This window comes from Gallinula chloropus (genome assembly GCF_964237585.1).
Source record: "Gallinula chloropus genome assembly, chromosome: 1".
Lineage (NCBI taxonomy): Eukaryota > Metazoa > Chordata > Aves > Gruiformes > Rallidae > Gallinula > Gallinula chloropus.
Genome location: NC_140085.1, coordinates 53812929 through 53837283, shown reverse-complemented (window position 1 = coordinate 53837283; position 24355 = coordinate 53812929). Strand labels below are relative to the sequence as shown.

General features: G+C 39.2%; 1 protein-coding gene across 1 annotated transcript in view; it reads left to right on the top strand.

Moving 5' to 3' along the window:
* CFAP54 (cilia and flagella associated protein 54) overlaps window positions 1–18498 on the top strand; it is a gene marked incomplete at both ends in the record, with an annotated part of 114264 nt that extends 95766 nt beyond the window's left edge. Inside the window, 11 exons of the mRNA XM_084262396.1 lie at window positions 1020–1128; window positions 3913–4018; window positions 4782–4877; window positions 5412–5553; window positions 7899–8099; window positions 8997–9205; window positions 12245–12418; window positions 13581–13687; window positions 14500–14689; window positions 16043–16120; window positions 18379–18498. Coding sequence (XP_084118522.1) covers window positions 1020–1128; window positions 3913–4018; window positions 4782–4877; window positions 5412–5553; window positions 7899–8099; window positions 8997–9205; window positions 12245–12418; window positions 13581–13687; window positions 14500–14689; window positions 16043–16120; window positions 18379–18498 — 1532 coding nt within the window. The remainder of the gene's footprint in view (window positions 1–1019; window positions 1129–3912; window positions 4019–4781; window positions 4878–5411; window positions 5554–7898; window positions 8100–8996; window positions 9206–12244; window positions 12419–13580; window positions 13688–14499; window positions 14690–16042; window positions 16121–18378) is intronic.
* Window positions 18499–24355: the final 5857 nt, after the last annotated feature.

Here is a 24355-nt window from a genome sequence, read left to right as displayed (position 1 = left end):
ACACCAGCATACTTCAGGATGCGTTATGCAACAAATAATTTCAAAACTGCAGTAGAACTTCTCCACCTCTGTGTTTTCAGGAATCAAAGGGTGTAGCCAATGAGATTAAGGACACTGTAGAAAGTTAATTAGCTTCTCTGCATCATTCTGAACTTAAGAAGATGAGAGGCTTGGAAAATATTTCTAAATGACTTAACAAAGCTAATGAATTACACCGTGTTTGCATGCATTAGGATTTTAGTGGCATTATGTTTTGTACCTCGAGGTGCTGCTTCGTTAGGATCGCAGCCAGAAAGGCACTCAGACTCTGTGAAGTATCTCTTAAAATGCTGTTTATCTGAGTTAGCACTATAAAGGAAAAGAGGATGGTTTAAATGACCTTATGTCCCTTCAGACAGTGAGAGCCCCGAGTTGTGCAGTACTGCATGGGCTTCCATCCGGGTCTAGCCCAACATGCAGATCCTGTCTGTGGAAAGGTTGCCTCATTTTGGTCTTTTGAGCTGCTAGAGGATTTTCTTAAAAGAAGACAATTCTAGTCACCATTTCTACTGTCAAACAAGAAGCATGACCACATAAGAACTTCTTGCTATGCTTTTACAGAAAGGGAAGGTAGTGTAATCTCTGGAGAAGATGCTGCCAGCAGGCTCTTCTGTTACACCTAGCTGGCCATACTTACCCTGCGGCACAGCACAACACAGGCCTGAAGGCCACGCTGTACGTGCAGCATAGTGCAGCACAGAACGTGCTGTGCCTGGCCACTAATGCCTCCATGTATGTACAATGGTCTTCTAGTTAGGATCACTGCACATTAGGATTCCTTATGACTCCAAAGTTTGATTCCTTTAGCTACTCTATGAAGTAATTTGCTGTACAAGTGTTGTGCTTTACATTTTAAACACATTGGAAAGGATTTTGCTCCTCAGGAAGAGAATAGAAAATGCACTGTGGTGTTGAAAAGCAGGTTGGAACTTAGAGAAAAACAATTAAAATCTTCTGAATCTGCTTTCTGTGTTTCTTAGGTAAGGTAGAACGCCAGATAGCTGAAGCATCCAATAACAAGTCATCTCGAGCTGTTGAATTCCTGGTGGAAGCTATAAAACTCAGCCAGCAACATGATCAAAAATTTGAGTAAGAAACTAGATATGTAACTGTCAACATAATTTAAATGACACATGAATGTAGGTTGTTTTGGAAAGTTTTCTAATATTTGGTGGGGGATTTCTATTATGAAAGATCTTTAAGGGTTTGGAGACTTCTATTGGCGTATAGAAGACTACTGTATATTTATTATCTTATTTAAAACAAATGCTGAGAACATTTTTAAACATATTTTATTGTGCAGAGGTATAGCTTTCTGTTCCATTTCCAAATTTGTACCCTCCCTGTCAACATCAGGAACAGAGCTATCAATTAAATGGGGGTTTTATTCATATTTCAGAAGATGAGCTGTGGTCTGCCCACTTCCTGATAATAGAAATCCAGCTTGAAAAGGTTAGCAGCCAGAAACAGGCAGAAGAACAGAGGCAGAAGGAGCATAGGAAATGTGTTCGTAACAGATATCAGTACAGTGACTTTGGCATTAGTTATCAGCAGAGAAGATGCCTGAAGAGCTGAGCCAAGCCAGCCAATAAATTCTGTCAGGCAACGCTGATATATTGAACTTTAGGTTTTGGGGTTTTTTTCAGTTTCTTGACCAGTCTTAATGAATAATGTGCCATGTCTGTTTACAGACAGTGTAAAGGCAGCAATTTACCTTGCTTGTTTGGGTGTTCTGTTACTTAAGTTAATGAACCAGAACTCTGAGCACAGAAGCGGTAGCACAGTAATAAACCTCTACCAGCAGCCAGCATGATGGAAGATAGTACAGAAATGGACTGTTGTGACGCTTTGCAAGTTTAATTTGCTACACACATTTAATTTGCTGCCGTCTTTCTAGGAGAATGTACAGCAACATCAATGGACCTTGGCTTTCTTATTTTACAGAACTAACCATCCCAATCACCTTTATACAAGCCCTCTGATATCTATGGGATTCTTTAATTAAAGTGGGTTTTTTTTTTCTTGATATCTTCAATCCTTGTTTGTTAGGAAGACCAGAAAGTAAACTAAATTGTCACCAACTAAGTGTAGAACTTCCTATCTTTCTAGTTAGTTTGCTCTATCTTGAACTGCACAGCACTCTTTGACTTTTGTATTTTGCTTTACACAAATCATACCAAAGCTGGATTTTATTGTACTGCATAAACAGTCATCTCTGTCCAGAATAGTAACTCCAGGAGCAGGAGTTGTTATGTTGCTGTGCTTAGGAAAGTTAATTTGTAACAGAGATCTGGAGAGACCTACAAAGCCAAGATGAATCTGCATAAAAAGATTAGAGAAACATAAAGGAATAGAAATGTTGGAGAAATTCTTCAGATATAATGATTTTCAGCAGGTTGAAGTAAGTAATTCTGCCCCTTGACTCTGCTCTGGTGAGACCCCCACCTGGAGTATGGCATTCAGCTCTGGAGTTCTCAATACTGGAAAGACATGGACCTGTTGGAGCAGGTCCAGAGGAGAGCTGCAAAAAAAATCAGAGGGATGGAACAGTTCTCCTACAAGGAAATGCTGAAAGAGATAGTGTTGTTTAGCCAGGGGAAGAGAAGGCTCTGGGGAGATCGTTTGGTGGTCTTAAAGAGGGCTTATAAGAAAGACAGGGATGACTTTTTTAATACAACTTCTAGCGGTAGGACAAGGGGTAATGGTCTTAAATCAAAAGAGGGTAGATTCAGACTACATATAAGAAAGAAGTTTTTTACTGAAGGTGGAGCAGGTTGCTCAGAGAAATTGTAGATGCTCTGTAGCTGGAAATATTCATGATCAGGTTGGACAGGTCTCTGAGCAACCTGATCTAGTTGAAGATGTCCCTGCTCACTGCAGGGGGCTGGACTAATGGTCCCTTCCAACCCAAACCAATCTATGATTCTGTGATTTTTGCCTGGTCTATAACACTACTGTAAAAATAACTGAAAGGAGAAGGAAGTATAGGAGGACAAAAGGCATTGATGAGCACATTTGCTGTGAAGATGTAGTCATAGAATCACAGTGTGATTTGGGTCGGAAGTTACCTCAAAGATCATCTAGCTCCAACCTGCTGCAATGAGCAGGGACACCCTCCACTAGCCCAGGCTGCCCAAAGCCCTATACAATCTGGCCCTGCACACTGCCAGGGAGGGTGCAGCCACAGCTTCTCTGGGCAGCCTGGGCCAGGGCATCACCACCCTCACAGAGAAGAATGTTTTTCCACATATTTAAATTTACCCTCTTGCAGATTAACCCCTTGTCCTGTAACTACATTCTCTGACAGAGTCCCTCTCATTCTATTCTGGTACACAACTCAGAACTGAGAAGGTTCCTCAGCTGAGCCCAATGAAGAAACAAAAGACTGTTACGGTCACTGTGGGTAGTTTTTGCTGTTTCTAGGACAAGTTTGATTGAAGACCCATATCCAAATTCAACCACCCAGTGAAAGCAGGCCAATGGATATATGCCTTAGCTTCAGGAAGGAAAAGAAACCCATACAGATTCTGTGCAGAAAGATCACCTCCCTTGCAGAATTAACAGTTTTCTTACTAAACATTTACAATTTATTTGTGAAATATTTGTTGCACATAATGCAAATTATACTTGACATTCTCTTAAATCAAGGTGTTATTTGGTAAGTGTGCCACAGGGAGTGTTAGGCTCACTAAGGCTTTAAAACAGGATCACGTGGCTTTCTGAAAGAGGATAGGCTTTAAGCAGATGATGAGGGCTGGATGAATGATTTATTCAGTGAGGATGCCTGGCTACTCTTATGCAGGAGCTGGATTGTATGATTGGAATGCTTACTCTGATAGTTACCTTGATCGATCTGCGTGTTGTTTCTTACAGGTTAATAAGAAGATCTTACCTTGAAATAGCACTATTATATTTGCATTGTGCCACAAATAATGAGGAAGTGTCACAGGCAGACGAGATGGTGCCTTCCACACCACACGTATGTTTTCTGTCTTTTGGGTAGCGGTCTCTTCAAAGCAGGAAATAGCTTTCTGTCAGAGCATTGTGCACGTTGGCAGACTATTACTTACAGTGACTTCTAAGTCATACTGATACTGAAAATTTTACCAGAAAAATCCCATAAAGAAATCATATAGTACAGCAGTCGAATTTTGTCGTGTTTGATGTTATTTCTCACATTTATTACACTGAATTACACCATTTAAAATATTTCTCTGCATAAAATAGGAAGAAACAGAATCATCAGTGGTTTTTTTTCTAATTTCGTACTGATTAATTTGTTGCCTGCAAAGAAAACATAACATTCAAACCTGCTTTTAAAGGGTAATATTTGTACTTAACTAGGTTTCAGTTTTTCTGTACAAATATGAGAGATGGCATGAGATATACAAAAGTGTTCAAGTGGCTACAAACCATAGAATCAAGGTCTAATGTGTATCATAAGAGGGGAAGAAAAAAAAGTTAATCAAGATTATAGAAAAAGGAAAATTATAACAAAACTGTACACAGCAATGACTCTAGTCTGAGCTGCCCTGAGAAGATTTTTTTACAGGAGCAGCCAATATATTATGCTGTGGGCAACCTCTTTCAATTTCAGCAATTAATCCATGGATTTGCAATCTATGCTGATTTTTACAACTTCTAAATAAACCAATAATTCTTAAGTAGGAGGAATTTTTCTACCTTTATATTATACCATAATACATTTGGAATCCTAATTATGAACTGGTGTATAATTTTAGACCTCTCCTGGAGAACTCTCCTCTTCTCCTGAGGAGGCTCTGAAATCAGAAGGCTACAAAATACAAGCCTGGATTGCAGTGAGAGCAGCTACACAGGTTGGTGCAATATTCTGAAGAGGTGATTATTATTATTATTATTATTTTTAAACTTTCATTTTATGTTACTTACACAAGCAAACAAGACAATGCAAACAAGACAAGAATTAAGATTTCCTGAAATTTCTGGCATGGTTCTTATTTGAGGAAATTAAAATGGACATCTGTCTGAGTAGTGCATTTAATCTCTCTGGGACAGATCTGACTCTGTTTACCTCAAATTTGATTCAGTGCAAATAAACCAGCACACTGCCTGATATGTGTGCACATGTATTTGACATGTGGGTAGACATCAGTGGCATCCAGGTGAGGATATCTGATTTAAACCCACTTATGTAGTAATTAAGCTGTCAGCAGTAATAATTTAAGTATAGTATGTACCATATGTCAGCGAAAAACAGAATGTTTTCCTGACTTTTAGAAATATAGTATGTTGAGCAATTAATTTTTTGTCATCATCCTGCTACTCTGATTTTAAAATCTTTGTAAATATTGTAGTGAACTGGTTCTGAATAAAACAAATATTATTTTTAGGTCAGTGAAGCTGTGCTTGCTTCTCAGCTTTTAATTGGAATGAAGAGCGTTAAAGAACACAGTGTGAATGAGGCAGTGCAACAGAAAATCCCAGAATTTGCTTCCATGGATCTCCTTGCTTCATACAGAGATTTCTTATCTGGTATTTCTTTATACCTAGTAATATCAGAACATTAAATAACTATCAAGGATCTATGCTATGTAAGCTAGTGATGCATTTCACAGACTCGCAGAATTGTAGGGGATGAAAGGGACCTCCAGAGAGTCCAACCACCCTGCCAAAGCGGGTTCCCTCAGAAAGGTTGCACAGTGAGGTGTCCAGACAGGTCTTGAATATCTCCAGAGAAGGAGACCACAACCCCCTGGGCAGCCTGTCCCAGGGCTCTGTCACCCTCACTGTGAAAAAGTTCTTCCACATATTGGTGTGGAACCTCCTGTGCTCCAACTTGCAGCCACTGCCCCTTGTCCTGTCTCCACAGACCACTGAAAAGAGGCTGGACTTTTCCCCCTGTGCCCCACACTTCAGGTATTTATAAACATTAATCAGATCCCAGATTTGATATGTAGCTTTTATTTATGAAAAACTGTAAGTCAAATTTGGAAAGTAAAAGCAAAATCCTTATTCTGCATAGCAGTACAAAACATTAAGTAGATGTAATGGATCTTTAAATACCAGCCTGCGCTGGTACTTTCAATATATTAAGAAAAATTTCATACCGTGGCTCAGAAAGATAGAGTGCACATACTACTGTACTTTTAAAAAGCAGATGAGCCTTTGTTATGTGACTTCCCCAGGCTTCTGGAGTAGGTCTTAGGACCCCTATCAGTCATCACCTTGGTAGTCTTCAGTTTTTCCTTTGTTCTTGCACATAGAGGTTGGTATTGAATAGGTCTTTCCCCACCACCCTCCCTCAGAATAACACCCCTTAAAACCAAACACCAAATCCGACAATCCCAAAGTCTTGCAAAATTATGTGCCTGGGTACTGTATTCTAGAAGTTAAAGTCAGTATAATAAAAACATTTTCACTGCCTTTCCAGTCCAATGGATTATCATTGAGAGATGCTTCCATTACCTTTGTAGAACTTTGCCTGGTTTATTTTCAACTTCAGCTAGTGGACCTGATGAGATAGAAGGTTTTGATTAAAAAAAAACAAAATTCAGTGAAACTAGGAATTCTGGGATAATGGTTTTCATATGCTATATAAGCACTAAGGTGAAATATCTGTATTTTAAAGTTGGGAACCATTACTGTAGGGATAGAACTTTGGTTAAGTGGCTTAAATTCAACCATCCAAAGTGACTGGCACAGATTGAATTGCTCTTCCTGATAGCTGCTGGCACAGCTGAGCAATGCCTGCTTACTGTACAGTGTTTAAACATATGTGTTTTGATTGGTTTATGAAAACAAGTGTTGTATGCTAAGACCTTCCATCAATCTGATTGTTTTGTACTAGCTTCATTTGCTTATAATTACAGATCATTTTTTCTTTTAGCAAATCCAGCAGGTGTTTCTCCTGATAGTTCTGTTAGGCACTGCAAAGAAGAATAGGAAATATAGAAAAGCAGTAGTAGGCCAAAGTATATAAAGGTAAATTGAAATGGAAATGATCAGCACAGCGTGCGAAGTATTTTCTGTAAAGCCATTAGTGAAATACATTGTTTAAGTTTCATCTATAAACAATGTGGTTATTTTAACTAAATTCTGTTTTTACAATTGACAGTGAACCGTCAGGAATAATGGAGACATTCAGATTTTGTAGGAGAGCACCATTATTCTCTGGAAGTTTGCTATTAGGAAATACTGTAACATCATGTTTGTTCAGTTTGGAATGGGAGACATCAGCAGACTCGTGTATGCTTTTGAGAGTGCCATGTACCAATACAGTGAAAAAAACAGTGAATATAAGCAGTGATATAGTGATAACTGCACTGGTATTTTTTTTCTGGTCTTGTATAATTATAACTTCTAGGCATCACCAAAACACCCCCATTTTTTAGTCCTTAGTCAAGAACGTATTGATAATGCGCTTAATATCTAATAGGCCCTGGATTGAAGCTAATGACACTGCAGTAGCTTACTCTTCTGAGTTCAGGTCAATATAACTGGGAAGTTCAACTGCTGTAGTTATGACCGATGACTCCTAGTATTGTTTCCATTTAGTAAACATCTGCTGTTGAACCATCAATAGAAATAATGGCTTTAGTTAAATTCAGAGAGAGAGAACACCTTGTTCTCTACCCCTTCTAGCTTCCTGCAAGGACCAGTTGCATTCCTGGCCTTGATCCAAGAAATATTTTCTTTACTAGTTCAACTAATATTAAAGCAGAACAGAAAGACTTTTTCCCTTATGAAAAATCATAACCGGGTTCACAAGTTGCATTTGTAGTTACAAATTAGTCAATTACCACACAATACAGAAATAGCTTTTGAATTGCAACCATTCAGTTAATGTATATATTGTTGAAATGTTATTGGATTTGCAGATAGATACGATGTTGTGTCTGAAAGTCCCAAAGCATCTTCTGCTGAAAACAAACAAATCACACATGATGAGCAGAGCCACAGTGAAGGAACAGAAAGTCTTGCCACCAAGGCCAGCCAGAAGAAAGAGACAATAACATGGGTTCACTTAATTCGCTACCACAGTTATTTAAAAAGACTCTATAACACAAACCTCCTATTTGGTATGATTTTTTTATTTCCTTCTAGAAAACTGCTGTAGGTGAGATAATTGTTCTTGGGGGCCAGCTGTGTCAGAGTCAAAGGCCATCATTTGAGTTCCTTTTAATTGTATAAATGTGAAAAAATCTTCACTTAAATCAAGGTTTACATCAGTTTACAAGTGTAGGTGATATTAGCTTTTCTCAGAATTATTTGTAAGCCTTCATGATTCCAGGAAAAGCATCCCTCAAAACTTAATTTCTATTTCTATATCTGAAGCATTAAAAAAAATTAAATTAATTCCTAATCTATACTTATTTTCAGTTCTAGCTGTATCAGGCTTAAATGACTTCAGAAAGAAATCTGTTCAGTTTGAGGGCCTGTTTGAGAGCATTGACTGTAGTTTACATGGGAAGGCTGAGGATTATTGAACATGTTTTAACTGAAGCCCCAGATGCTACACACACACACTGGCTTTATTTCACTGTAAACAAAAGATGGTGATAGATAGGACCTTTCAAGCAGTAAGAATCCATTCCTTTCAGGGCCCTAATCCTGGATCTGTAGGCAATGACCTGCAAGGGGAGAACAGAACTAGACTGTACGTAGAGGTGCTGCCTAGAGGTAAACTTAGCAACTCTGAAACAACCTACTGCAGAGAGGGTTGGGTTTCTTCCTTGCAGCACCAAATGAAAGGAAAGCTTGTTTCATTACTAGATCTTCAGTGAAAAGTTGCAATACAAATAACATAACCTTGTAATATTTAAGAGCAATGAGCATAGTTGTTGGAAATGCATTTATTTGGAGTTGAATCATTTTACACATTTTACTCTATTGTAAAAATTTCTGAATGTTGAGTAGCTGTAGAAACTGTACCTTTAAATGGCAAATCATAATGTAATAAAAATGTCTTTCCAAAGCTGCCCGAGACTCAGGACCTGGATCATTTTCTGCGAGAGCTGGACACCTTAGTCCTGGGTTTGACACAGGGCTTTTTCTACGCATAGCAGAAATGCATTCCTTTCTTAAAAAACACTTGTTTGAATACTCCATGTGTCATCTTGAGAATTGCCCAGAAGAGCTATGTGATCTACAATTGCCACTTGGAAGGCCAGATGATTCTTCAAAGGTACTTATTTTCTTACGCTGGTTCAAAACAAAATGCATTATACTTGTGTTTCTCTCAGATTCTTGCTAGTTCCAGTGGTGACATTTCTGAGAGTGTTGTAGAAGAGTGAAATTCATTATCCAGAAGATCAGTGCAAAACAAAAATCCTGTCAGTAGTGAAGGACATAGTTAACAAATACAAATATCCTTGTGTTATTCATTCCTGCAAAAATTATCTCTATCCCATGCCAGTATATTTAGACCCAAGAAGATTAAGCAGAATGATATTTTAGATGATTTCATTATTAGTTAATTAAGTTGACTGTGTTACTTGGTAGAGCTGAGGCTTTTAATCTTGTAGATCTCCATGTTTCACACTAAAAAAGTCCCAATGTTTGCTTTGTATGTACAAGCCTCTATATTGTTAATATGTTCTACAGTTGAGAATTTTATTTTTTTTAAAAGTTTATTGAAGGCCTCATGTACCAAGTTTTTTCACAGATCATCACCTGGATAGAAAATTAATCTTTTCAAATCTCTGGCTTGTGAACAGCCTGTTTGAGCTTTCAGATGTAGGCAGCTCAGACTATATTTCTTAGAGAAATCTTGAATTGGAATTCTGGAGTCTACACTGACCGTGGTATACGTACTGAATATTGAATGGTAACAGTCTTTGAAGATTCACTGTAAAAATAATTGTCTTCAAAGTTTCTCCATTCTACTTCCCATATTAATAATTATCATAATACTAAAAAATTAAAATGACAGGTTACCCTCTGTGGTTTATTTTTTACCTATTATGTTCAGTATTAGATGGAGACAGGGAAGCCTTGAGGAGTGAGAACTTGTTATCTTATAAAAAGGAATTAAAATACTTCTGTGAAAGTAGCTCTTCTAGAGTTGGTGAACTTTCTGCAGTGTTGGACAGCATATCATTACTCATTTCCCAACAAAGAGCTGACTCTGCCACTGAATAAATTGTAAATATATGGTATGTGACATTTATAACAGCCATTGTATATCAAAAATTATTTTACTCTGTCTGCTCTTCTTTTGACATAATTAGTATTACACTGTCCTAGAATAATAAGCTTCAGAGCTCACTGTCATGTTCGTGACAGGTGCAAGCTGCATAATCATGTGTTAGCTTCACTGTTGTAGACAGCTAACAAGCATAAAGCTCTTGCTTTTTTTAATTCTAAGCTTCATTGATTTTTATCACAACATTTTTAGAAGCTTTAACTATTCACAAGGCTGTAGAAGTTATTTTTAAAATGTTACCTTAATTTAATACTGGGATTTTTAACAGTGCAAACAGATGTGATTTTGAAATAATGATTCATATGTACAAGGCTGTTTCACTTATACATGTCTTTGTCGTAGTATTTTTGACTCTTGAAGGTTTTTTCCCAACTCTGCTGAGCAGAGCATCCAAATTACATTAAAAAGGCTATAATTAAAATTGTCTGCCCTGTTACGTTTTGCATGCTTATTTTTTGCTCAACTCCACGATAGCATGTAGGACTGGAAGTAGGACAGTTTATTGTTTTCAGGCTTTTTAGAATGTTGAATAGATAAATATTTATGTATGTAATTCAGCAGCCCTCTGGTCTGGCAAGAGCAGTTTTAACATCTTGCCTCAAAAACATTCAATATTATGTAAATAAAAAATGCAGTTCATTGAAAAGGAAAATGTACCACACCTTTTAGAAATAAAATATGTATTATGAAATTAACTTTTAAGAATTTTAGTTCAGGGACACGGCATAAATTAGGTTGTTCCCACCTCCATATACGTGTTTTCTCATGATTTTGTTCCCTCTCCCTGATAGCAGGATAGTGGGTGATTCATTGCCAAAACTGAAGTCTTAGATCCCGAATGTAGACAACCCTTCTGGTAGGTGGGTGATTCATGTGCACCTCACAGCATGCCCAGGGTTATGGCCACTGTTCTCCCTGCCACAGTGTCTGAGAGTCTATGTGGCATGGATCATCCCCGGGTAATTGTCCCATGCCATGCTGAAGGTGTATCTGTATGCTCTGATGCATGACTTCAGCTTTATCTTCATCTCTACTATACTGTGATGCAGGATGGGAACTGGCTTTAGGAAGTAAGATCATGTGACTGTTTAAAATCCATCCTCTGCTCACCTGGATTTACTGTCCTGTATCGGTCATGGGCTGTATTTTCTGAAAATAAAGTGGGAGAAATTGTCCAGGTTTTTTCAGCGATGAACATTCAGAATTAAAAAGGAACTAGCACTCCAGGCAGCTGTTTCGGTGTCCACATTTTGGAATCACTGATGGAGACATTAACTTCAGCATTCCCCCAAAATACCAACAAAATACACCTTTGTTCTTCGCAGATCTGCACAACACTTTAAGAAGTCAAAATGGCACAGCACTGTTCAGGCTTTAAATCAAATATTTTACCATTTTAAAAGGGCTTTTACTCATGAATGTGTGTTGGTGGACAGTGTTCTTCCCTTGCTTCCCTGGTAAACAACGGTCATGCTATTTGATGAAGAGCCTGCTAACGTTCCATGTATATTTTAGAAAACATGACATATGACAAACCCTCACAAATTAAGTGACTGAATTTTCAGTGGGTATCACCCTTTGTTAGTTGCACAGCTAATGAGAAAACAAATAGGTAAACATAAATAATTCGCCTGGTGTTCAGACGACCATTTTAATTATTAATATGTATAGCAGACAAATGACTTTCTCAGCACTGAACTTCGAATGATCAACATGTCAAATAATACCATTTAGTAGAAGAATGTAATGCCATAGGGGAAAGATGTCAAATGCAACGATCATTGATACTGTAGGTGCCTCTTAAGTCAGCCCACGGGTCCGTTGTGTTACCTTTAGAAAAGCCTCATGGTGTGAACTTGGGGAAAAGGGACACCTTTTAAAATTACTCATTTATCTAAATAATCATATATTTGTGCAGGAGTAAAAGTCATGCCGATTCTGGTAGACACTAGATTAGAAAGATTTTGCATGTTACACTAGAAAAAAAACCACAATTTGAAATTTTCTTTTGTGTTTCAGATATCTGGACTGACATCAAAGGTGTCACATGTGAGAAGAGCTTCTCCAGTTTCTGTCATTACAGAAGCAGACAGTCAGACAGACAGTAGGGCAGCCAGTGCGTCAAAGAAGGAAATTAACATTCAGTGGTACATTCCTCCTCTGGCAAAGCCATCAAACAACACAGAGACTAAGGTATGACTGCACCAAAGCAGTTCCTCAGGTATTGGAACAAATTAAGTCTCATTTCCAGTGAATGTTTGAGTTACGACTGATCGGCTTTTTGATTGAATCATACATATGCTGATTGACAAGCTGGACAGCAGGGAGCTGTGTGCCTTCTGTGCCACAGACCTGCTACGCAGGACAAACAGAACGCCCTGACAGGGTTTTGGTGGCAGACCAAAGACTTGGTTGACCATAGAGCTTCCAGGCCATGTTATAATCATGCCTTTTGCAGGTCCTTGATGTTTAAGACCTCCACTCCGTTAAGTTTGGTTAGTGCTGACCGAGGCATTCAAACAATACAGTTTGGTGAGAGGCTGTCAGAAAAGCAATGACACACATGTCATTTATCTAAATGGGATTTTGTAGGCATTCCTTCCCTAAGAAATCAGACTAAACACGAAAGATGAGAGAGATTAGAGGGTTGTGGGAAAAAAAGCAACTAGGATGTGGAATTAGTTTTATTCTTAAACAACGGAATAGCATGCAGGTAAAAGTTCTGCTACTGCAATAGAAATCCACGATCTCCAAACTTTTTGGCATAGAAGATCAGTGTCAAAATTTCTACTAAACCTTTTTCATCTCTACTGGTAAGCCGATAAAAGCCCTGTGAAATTAGTGCAAACAATGTACTTGTCAATGTAACTTTGCAGGTTACTTTAGCATGACCTTAGGGATCATCAGAGATCCAGAGACAACTCTTGAAAACTACTAGTATATGAATGCTATATTCTTGACATTCTCCATATAGCCAAAATGCTCAGCTACCACAAGGAAGCGCATTTTCAATCTTAATACCAAATGTATTCATTGAGAGATGAGAACATTCTATCTAATTTTCTTGTGCTCTTACATTGCTACAGCTTGATTAGATCGGTATGTGCACTGCATGGATTTAAAGCTAATATGATGACAGCCACGCACAAGGCTGGATAGCAAATGTAACTAATTACAAAGAGCCTTTGGAAAGTGAGGCCACCCACACACACACATCCCTTTTTTGGGAGATCTGTAATCCAAGTCTTCATCAGCACGCTGTATTTGATAGTTATTATAATCTAGTAGCACCGGAATAGCTCAGGTCTACTACACCATGCTGCATTATTGCTTACCTATTCCATCCCTTTTACAGGTTTTGCTGCTTTATGCTTATAATACAAAGCCTGTCAAGATTAGCAACATCAAGATTTCCGGTTCAATGTCTGTGTTTTCGGGCCACTTGCAGATTCCACTGGCTAGGTAAATAATCACTGACTTTATCCTGTTATTTCCTGCTATAGCAAAGATCAGTCAGGCATTTAGGATGAGAAAAAATAAAGGACAAAGTATCAGAGCCATAGGTCTTTAAAAGCATTCATTTTTGCTTTTCAGAGATTTTTTGCTGCAAAAACTGGAAGATGTTGTATGGAGTTTTAAACCCATCCAAACATATGCCTTTTCAGTACATTAGCATTTTAGTTTTGATTCCTAAAGAACTGAGTAACACATGCTAATTACATTACACTGGCATAATGATGTAAGAAAACACTGGCAAATCCAAGAAGCAGTGCCAGCAATTATTCCCATTCTCTTGTTGGATCAGCTACTTTCTCCATCCCATATTACAACTCTGAGCATGGAAGATTTTTTCTCAGTTGGAGCTGCAGACTCAGCCCTTCATTTTACATCCTGTGGTGTTTTTCATGGCTTCTTCCTTCTCATACATCTAGCCGCAGAACATCTGGAACTGCTGAGCAGGTGGAGGGGAAGGAATAACAGGCCAAGAAGAGTTGCAGCCCCTGCCTCCTGACTTGCCAGCCCACTTTGTGCTGGTTGGATGAGGGAACCTGTTCTCAGAGAGGCGTACTCTTCTTACCATCTTTAATGCAGAAAGCTAGGGAATTCCATATTTGCACTTTCTTTAATGGAAGATGTCAGTTTGTAAAATTATGAGATCGGTCTTGAAATGAAAGGAAACGTAGAACCTAATGAATATGTAATAAAAGCATGCCAGTTTAACTATAACCCAGAAACAACAAATACTGTTGTTTTGTAATTTTGTCTTCTCTCAGAGTTATTTCTTTACGGGAGAAGTTATCTAATCTCAAGGAGCAAGTGGAACTGTTGGTGCGAAGTTCTAAGAGCTCGTCTTCAGATTCAGAACCTACAAGCTTCATAGAAAAAATGGAGACCTTGAGAATAATGCCTTCAAAAAAAACCCCAATGAATGTTACAAAAGTGCATCTTGATGAAAAAACAGAGGTGAGAACAAATATGCTCTTATGTATGTCTGACGGTCTTTTATTTAAGGTGACTGTTTTGGGGAAATAAATGACAAGTAACTTGGAAAGCAGAGGTAAAAGATTAAACTTCCCTCACCCCTTTCAAGAATTATTGAAATATTTTAACTTTTCATTAGAAATTTGACTTTTTCTTTTCTCCCTATATATTGCTTGTCACTTTACAAAAATATCAGGCATTTTCAACCTTCTGCTATAAAATAAAGGCTACATCTTCAGGTCCAGAGATTTGAAAATCGATGCCTAATTTATCTACATCTGAGAATGCCTTGACAGAGCGTTCACTCAGCATGGCGATCAACCCAAAAGTGTTTTTAAAAAATCAGTTACTCATCTCCAATGCAAAACGAGCAGCGATGGTTTCTGAAATAAGATCCTCCTAATAATGTTATTGAAAGAGAACTAAAACTGGCAGTGAATTTATTTTCATTTTCTCTATGCCACCCTCCTCTTTTCATTTTGATAGCAAGGCTGAATATGGTCCCCAACCAAATAACTCCCCCACCCCCCGCACACACACACAAAAGAGGTAATTTCAGAATTTTCCATGTGGTCTGTTTGAGATAATGTCATTGGAATAGAACGTTGCCACAGCATAACTGCTGCTTGATAAATGCCAAGGCAAAATAGACGTTTATTTTCAAAGTGGGAGACATTTATCATGTGACAGGGTTCTCTTTATATCTATTATATGAAATGATTAATGATGTAGAGGCTGTCATTTTGTCTGATGGAGGCTGTTGAAACAGTGACAATTGTGAACCGTGCCATTATTCGGAGGCTGCGTTTTGGCCAGCCTGGAGAACAAACAATGTTCTGGCCAATCGTGGTGCTTTCAGGAGGGTAGACAGAGCTGTCCTTCAGTGGGCGGTCCTGATTACCTGAAGAGTTTTGCTCAAACTTTCATTAAGAGATGGCAGTAATTGGAAAAAACAATGTTGGGAATTACTAAGATTAACATGCCATGCATTATACATGTATAAATATCATCTTGTCAGAGTGTTTGCTTTGAATGTCTTCAGTAAACACGTAGGGAAAGGAGGCTTGCTCACTGGATTTAATGCCTGAACCAAGGGCAATTTTGCCTCCGTAGAAACTGCAAGGTTTGGGCACTTGTGTTTGTGCAGCAAACACAAGTATCTGTGGTGCAGAAAAATTATATTTATCACCTAAGGTTTATTTTGCTGTGAATTCAACTAGAATAACCTAGAACTTGATTGTTCTGAAAGGTTTTGGAAAGCCAAGCCACCTGTTAGTTTACCAGAGGAGATTGATAGATAGTATGGTGTTAGTGTTTTCTTGTTTTATCCACTAGGAAATGGCTAAAAGGTGTTTATCTGAAGTCAGAACACTGCTGTCTGTTGTTCCAGCCCCGTCCTTGCCATTAACTGAGGTATGCTATTCTCATTAGTAGTAAAAATCTGGGGTTTTGGGTTTTTTTTAATAAAACAATTGCTCAATTAATCTGAAACATGGATTATTACCCCCTTTTTTTCTTTCTCGTTGTTAGACTTTCCGGGGCTTGGGTTTTATTTTTTCATCTTTACAAATAAAATCCAAATGTGCATAACTATGAACTGTGAATATCTTCACTCTTTTATACCTTTTTAAACATATAAAAATATATTGAGTCTCACTCACAATAGGTTCATCTGCTTTATCCACCAGTCATTGTTTACACAGACTGCAGTGAACTTCCATGATGCAATTCCCAACTGCAATTTCCTTCCATTCCTGTGTTTTTTACAGTCATCCAGGCTTTCCTTCTATTTACTTTAGCTTTCTCTGCCTCACCCATGAGACATCCTGAGAGATGGTGTCCCATTTCTTTGTCCATGCTATGTATTCATCCTGTTAGACAGATGCAGTCAGTATCCCTGAGGAGACTATGGGAACTGGCCCACAATGGGCAGCAGTCCTGTTCAGTAGTCTCAGCCACCCTAGGTGGATCAGGAAAGAACCATGGCTGCCAGGGCTCAAGGAACTTCAGGGATGATTTTGGAATGTGTAACATAACACTCCCTGTACTAATCCTCAGGCATCTTGCCTGTAATTTTTCACAACGGAATGATGACGGATAAGGCATCCACCATCCTCATCTTTTCCAGCCAGATAGCTCTTCCTAGTAGAAAAGATTCCTGAGTTTAATCTGGGAACAGTTCAGCCTACTACAAAAGAGAAAATGCAATGCCATCCTGTGCATCCTGTAGCCTGGTACCTAGGAGTACAAACTTCCCTTTTATACACATTGATACCCCTTGCTATCCATCCTGAAGGTCTCTCTCAAATGACTCCCAGGTCATCATACCATTCAATCCGGTTTTCTCAATGCATCAAAACCCCATGTAATTCTGCAGAATGAGTATCTGCTTTTCACGGTCCCACAGAAATATCTCCCGTGGCAGAGAGATTTGACAGATACCTAGGGAAAGGTACAGCTGAGCTTTTGTAGAAGCACGTGGACCTCCTGGACCTTTTTTAAAATTTTCATGAATTCCTCTTCACTTTGGCTGCATCTATTTGTGGCTCTATGATGAAGGTGAGGGAGCAGATCAAGCGGTGTCCTTCCAGAAAGAATGTGATGCTATCTGCTCTGTCATATGCTGGCTAAATGCCACGAGCTAGTTTCAACAGGTGTATTTTTAAGAAGTATTTCCAAAACTTTCAAATAAATTGTCTGTGTGCATCACCCAGTCTTCTTGGCTGGAGGTGGGAAGCTCAGAGTGGGATGATGTACACTGTGGGATAGTACATCCCCTTGGTTTTCAAGCGTGCAGGAGATGGGAACATATACATTGCTTGTATGTAGCTTTACATCGCTTTTCCTCACTCCACACATTTTTGTTGTTCCTCTTCTTGTGAATTAATTGGACAAAGTGAGTTCTAATTTGTGGTATTTGCTTTCTCATTCTCTGAGCTGTCACGCTTTAACTCCTATCATGTTTCCAGCTTCTCTTCTTTGATTCTCTTTTTTCTGTCCGTGTGTCTTAGAGTGCTTTTGATTCAGCAGTGAATTCTATTTCTAAGTGGAAAAAGTGCATTTTTATTCAATTATTCATGTAAAATTATTTGACTGTTCACGTTTGAAGAGTCAAAATTGATCAGCCAGCTCTTTTTTAAAACTATTTAATGAATAGCTATGTTATTGAGGGAGATGATAAGCCATAACATTTGGAAGTTCTAGTCTTAAATGAAAATTTATAAATAAAATAATTGCATTAAAATTTAATCTCCTGAGATCGCCTGTTCCAAGCTTCTCTTCTTTGAGTTAGATTTTCTTCACACCTAAATAAGCAAACCAGTTCTTCTCCATGTCCAATGTATAGAAAAAGCAGTTTATCATTGCACCCTGTTTCACCTTTTACAGTTCGCTCAATTCTTTCATCTTCCCATCTTAGGAAAAGCCTTCCAGATTGCTTATTGTTCTTGCTGCTCTTGTCAGATTTCCTCCTCTTAATCCCTTTTTACTAGTTTCCTGCAAGAGATGTCATTAACTCCCCATTTATTTTGAGGCATTTTCTAAATTATTCATTGGTCTCAGGTCAGAAATCTGGCTTTAATGTGAAGCTATTTGTATGTATGTCCGTTTTGGTATCTATAAGCTTAATAAAGTTATTTATTTGGCTTCACCCCCCCCCCTTGCTTTTTCAGATCCCGTTTGATGTTACCTTGCAATCAATAGCAAGTTTGGAAGATATGTTTGATCCTGCCAGTGGATGCATAATAACTGAAGAAAGTCTTTTCAATTGGATTGTTTCTCTGTTGCAATAAATGCTGGTTTTGCAGTGACTTAATCAGTTACGTAATGCTATAGATTTAAACTGATGTTCTGGTGTTAATGAAACAACCTCATTAATCATACCAGGATTTGGCTCCCAATGTGTTTCATAACTTTCATTTTTAGCATTTTTCCTAATGATTTAAAAATTAATACATTTTTAGGATTTAAACGTATTAAAAGTAGTTTCTCAGTAAGAGGATTAAAAATGCGATTTATTCAATCATCTATAATTAAGGGAATTTGTTGGGGGGGTTTCTGGCTTTTCAGTATTTTCTCACTGTTTAGAAAAGCTGAATGGGCTTGTAGCCTTCTAGCATGCACTAATAGGTACCGCCTTTCCCCTGAGGTTTTATTCTCATCAGGAACTTTTAATTGCTTTTGCAGTTATCAAAAGTTGGCTTTATATCTGAGGGTGAGAATTTTCTTTTGGCCTGAAACCATCCCCGAGTTTGTTCTTTCTCACTCTGTTTGGAAACTAGCTTTTCTACCTCCCGGGAGATGAACACACGTCGCAGGTTGTTGATCAGTCAGGTGTCTCCATACTTTCACAGCAATTGTCTGAAAAGGAGCCAGTTTAAAAAAATAAAATGGTTCCATATGGTACATTTTTGGATATCATTCTAAGACAGTGAAGAAACCCTCTACTTGTGCTGTCAATGTTGCAAATAATGTTTTAAAGGGCTGCAGAAACTCTAACAGGTCCTTACAACAGCCACCTGAGGAAATACGCTTGTCCAGTGTTAGAGGTGGGGATTTTGACATGAAAAATTGAGTTTCTTGAGCAAGGCTGTACAGGAGAGCACAGCAAGAATCAGGCCAGAGAGTTCACAGCCCTTTGGTTTGCTCACATCACAAGGCCAGGTGCTTCTTGGCTAGTTGGAATCATTTGTTTGCAGCCAACAGCAAAAAAAGCCCCAGGATATTTGGGCAGAAGGCCTGTGAGACTCGTCCTGTCACTACCTGTGCTGCTCTGTAGCCATGAAAGTTCAGGACTGAGAGTTACCATCCCTGGGTTCAGTTTCTGTGAAAAATAAACCACTGGGTTGAAAAGTCAGCCCCTTTCGCCTCGGTCGGGCTCTCCCTGGGCTGCAGCCCGGGGCTAAAACAGTAAAATAGTTTGAGCTGTTTGGAAATTGCAGGTTTACCTTGGCTTCTGCTGTTCAGAGAAATGTTACCTCAGTCAGGCAAGTTTCTTTTATGGAGGGAGAAAGAGGGGTAAAAGATTCAGCGTAATGGGTGTCTTAAATGTGACCAGTAGCAGGAAGAAGTGGGGTGAGGATTTTCTGCTGGCTCCCGTTCTGCCTGTACGAGACAGAAGACTGTCTGTGTTTGTGTTATATGTAGCTCTATAAAAGTTGTGCTGTTTTTTTTACTTTGTGTAGCCCTTTCTGGATTGCTGTAGGTAGTAGGAAAATTGGAAGGATTATGATACAACGATAAAAAGACAGTAAAGCCTGAGTAATTGATAGGGAAGGTGTTTTTGCAAGGCGATTTTAAAACTGAGTTAGAATGGTTATTTAACTCAACTGCCTAACAGCCAGTTTGGAGGAGACATTCCTTAGCATTATGCTTTCAATTAAAGGAATTTACTGTTCTGCAGTTCTTCAAAAAGCAGAAGGATAAAAATTTACATTGCTCATTTTTCTTGTAGAAGGAGCAAGTAGAGAATTTCGGCTTTTTAGGAGAAGCTATTCAGTCTTTCCCTATGCTTTGTAAAAAATGTAAAATCTCTCTTTGGGGTCACCTTGAGGATAACGGTGTAACTTTTGTGCAGCTTGATTAGTATTTGTAAAACACTCTACAGCATCAGGTGAAAATGGAGTTAAAAGTTCTACTAGAGACGACGTGCTTCTTCAGTGTGGACCTTGTAATAATTCCCATACTTAAAAGAGAAATATTAATTAAAATACTCTATGTATTTATAATACATTACACTTTCTAAGATATTTTTGATGAAACAAAAATATTATCCTACCATCTCCTTTAACACAGCAGAGCGAAATAACAGTGTTGAAACGTTGACCTCACTGTATCCATAGCAGCAGATTTTACTCTCATAAACACAGGATTAAGTATTCAGTGCAGGCTTCAGAAGAAAACATCGGAGAAAACATTTTTCTTTTAACATATAATTAAACTCTTTAGTTAAAATCTGCTTGTAAGGAAGAAAGCTCATATCTAAATGTCTCCTGTAATTGCACAGGGGAAAAAAAAAAAAGCATAAAGCTAATTGCAAAGTAAATTGCTTCTTGTTTTATGTATTATAGTAGTTTGGGTGGGTTTTCCCTTGCCATTGAATGCAGACTAAAGCTTTCAATATGTGAGACGAGAATAAATTTGTGTCAGCACCATGCTCAATTAAGTTTCTATAGAATATTCATCTGTGTCACTGTCTCCAAAATTAAGAAGGAAGAGGGGAAAGGCACCTTCTTTGCTTTCACAGTCTGAAGTGTGTACAAGAGGGCCCCTCCTGCTCCCTGAAGGTTTGCCCTGTGACCTGCCTGGTGTACCACCTCTGAAGGGCTACTGACCGCCCTGAGAGCTTCGAACCACTGGTGTGTTTACCAGTTCTTTTCGTGTTTTAACCAAACGTTTCACCGTTCCACCTCTGTGAAAGGAATGAATAGTGCTTCCCTATCTGATAAGCTGTGGGATGGGGGCAAGGGAGGAGAGCGAGCGAGCATGCATGAGAGAGCACTCTGGGGACAGACTGAAAGATTCTGAAATGAATGACATTTTATCTCCAGTGCACCCCCAGGATGAGGGACAAGAAAGATCCTACAGGGAACTAAAGAACAGTAACGAGAGGTTTGGGCTTTTTTAATTCCTTTGGCATTGTCTGCTTTACAAGCTGAATGACATTAAGTGTCCTGAGAACAAAACAGCTTCTTGTCCTGTAATTAATAACCGCATCGTCACGAATGCGCTGAGGCTCCAACTGAACAGGGACCTGAACACTGACAGGGCTGAGTGGGTCTTGGAATATTTTGCTTTCCAAACGCTGTTTCAGTCTATTTACGAGTTATGTTGCTGCCTTGACAGAGACACGTATGTTCAAGGCATTAACAGGGTTTGTCTCAGGACTACGAATATATAGCAACCTGAAATGATTTCTGGTTGAATTAATTTTGTGATGTGGAAATTAGTAATTTCACACAGATTTATTCAATTGTATGTGCCAGGTTTTTAAATCCCACTACAGCTCCAACTCACGCTCGTTTTGATTTGGACTAAGTATCTGTCCAGTTTTTGGATGAAATGAATCTAACAATATAATCCTAGCATTTAGCCTGATGATGCCTCAGTTTCTTTATCTGGAGATAACAGTAATCCCCTCATCAGTGAGGGATTTGAAGTTTTCTGCATCAACATTTGGAAAATATTTACAGATCCTTGAATGAAAGAGGCGGGGAATTTAAGCTACTATTCGATTGAGGCGCAATGGGGAAGGGGTAGCAATTTGTTTCCAAATCCATTTTCAGTGAAATCCAAGAAGAAAGATTTTGAAAAAGAATAATGATGGAACTAGATTTAATTTATGGAATTACAGGCTAATATGCTGAACTAATTAAGCCAGCAAAGAGTTCCATTTATGTTTGCCAAAGATTCTCTCTGAGTTAAAGATACTAAGTACATCATCAAATGGGATAAGTGAAAATATGAAGCATAGGTTAATCTTTAAAATAGAGTGGGTGAAAGGGTCCGGAGGCAAGTGCTGAAGTCAAATATTTACCACTGCAATTTAATTTTCCACTTTGAAACCCCAGAGATAATTAGAATTATTCTCATTTGTCTCCCGTGTCAGCATGATTTAGGATTCTACTTAATGTGCAAAGAAAAAAAAAGTCCATATTGAATTGAATTAAAACAACAATCTGTGTCATACAGTGGGAAACCAGAACATAAGAAATCATCACAAGGTGATGGACCTGGCACCTGGGCTGTTCTCCGAACAGCAGTGTGGAAGGTGAAGCTCAGTAAAGAGTCAGCGCACCCTCAGGGCTGGTTTAGCTCCTGGCCAGACACCCACAATTGGAAAGAACATTTCAGCATCCACCACAAAACAACAATGTCCTAGGCAAAGCTCCTTGCTTCTTGGCACCTGTGTTCTCCTCCGCACCGTGGCCTGGGGGGGGGTGGTGGTCGGCACAGGAGCCTCTACTGCGGGTTTTCCACGTGTGAGATCTGCGAGTGCCTGGCGGCTCTCAGGGCTGCGCTGCAACACCGGAGCAGAACGAGGTCTGTGCTTCATGCTTCGCACCTTGCTTCGTTCCCCATGGTTACTGCCTTCCTACTGCTAGGATCACACACAGCCAGAGGGAAGAACACAAGGTTCTGTTTATCCTATAAAATGACTGCACGCTTTTTATTATCATACAGTGCGTAGTGTATTAATTAGCTCTCATGTTCGTACGAGTCCTTGACCAAGTGGAGTAATGCCAACTATTTCCAACCTGCCTTAAAGAGCAGCTATAACCATGAAGAAATCCAAGTGGGTTTTTTTCCCCCCAGTTTCCTGGCTGGTCTTATCCCCCAGCAACGCTGTGTCACTGCTGCTACCCTGAAAGTCTTGTTTCTGGGCAAAGAAGAAATAGAACTTATTTACAGTAAGAGTAAATTTTTGGCTTTAATTGAAATCTTAGCCTAATCCAAGAATCATTATTAATCCAGGTCTAACTGTTATGGGAAAAGGAAGAATACTTCCATGCAGAAAAAGTTTAAGGAATAATAATGCAGTTAAAATTATTTTGCAGACTCTTACTATTTTTACTCTGCTTTACGTGCATAATGCTCATGTTTGTACTGCACCCCTGGGTCTGAAGGTCCATGGGTTGGGGCTGATGGGTGCATGAGGAGCTGTTACAGTAAGTCATCACATCCGGAGTCCTGGGCCAGGAGGAATATGGTGGTGACGATGTCTTCTCCCTCGCTCTGGAATTCATTCAGGGTAATTTTTGTTTGCCTAATGCAGTTTTACACCTTGCTCTTTCTTGATGCGTTTGCAGTACCTTGTTACAACTAAATACAATATATTATATGGTATATCACGTGTCAGGTACTTGGTTTTAGTTCTTTTTGCCCAGCATGAGGCCTGCAAGTCTTTAGCTGATGGTGACCCTATTGCAGCTGCTGAGTCTCCAGCAGGAGGGACGTGCCCCATCCCTTCTCAATCGTGGGGACAGGACAAGGGGCAATGGCTGCAAGTTGAAGCACAGGAAGTTCCGCACCAACATGCGAAAGAACTTTCTCACAGTGAGGGTGACAGAGCCCTGGGACAGGCTGCCCAGGGGGGTTGTGGGGTCTCCTTCACTGGAGATATTCAAGACTCGTCTGGATGCCTATCTGAGTGATCTGTCCTAGGGAGCTGCTTTGGCAGGGAGGTTGGACCCGATGATCTCTCGAGGTCCCTTCCAACCCCTACAATTCTATGATTCTATGATCCCACACCTGTGCTATTCTACTTCCCATGGCATCTGCTGGCCTGCGCAGAGTGTCTTTCCTCACACCACGCGCCATTATCTATCGGTCGTGATGTCTTCCAGTGGCAGGGGACTGACTGGACTTTTTCATCCGCTTTAAAATCTGAAACTTAGTTTTATAAAACAGAGACAGTGGAAAACCTTACTACTTTTGAGGAAACGTTAGCTTTTATTTTGCCACATGAAAAAAAAATAACCCCTCCTGCTCCAAATTTCAGCACGACTAGAGGCAGCCTAAGGCCGGGTACAGAGGCAACAGTTCCCGTTACTTCATCAGTTACTGGAAGTGAAGACAAAGCGTGCAGGGGCCGCAAACGGGAATGCTGTGGGTACAATTAAAACCAGCCTTGAGCAGACAGGCTCAGGA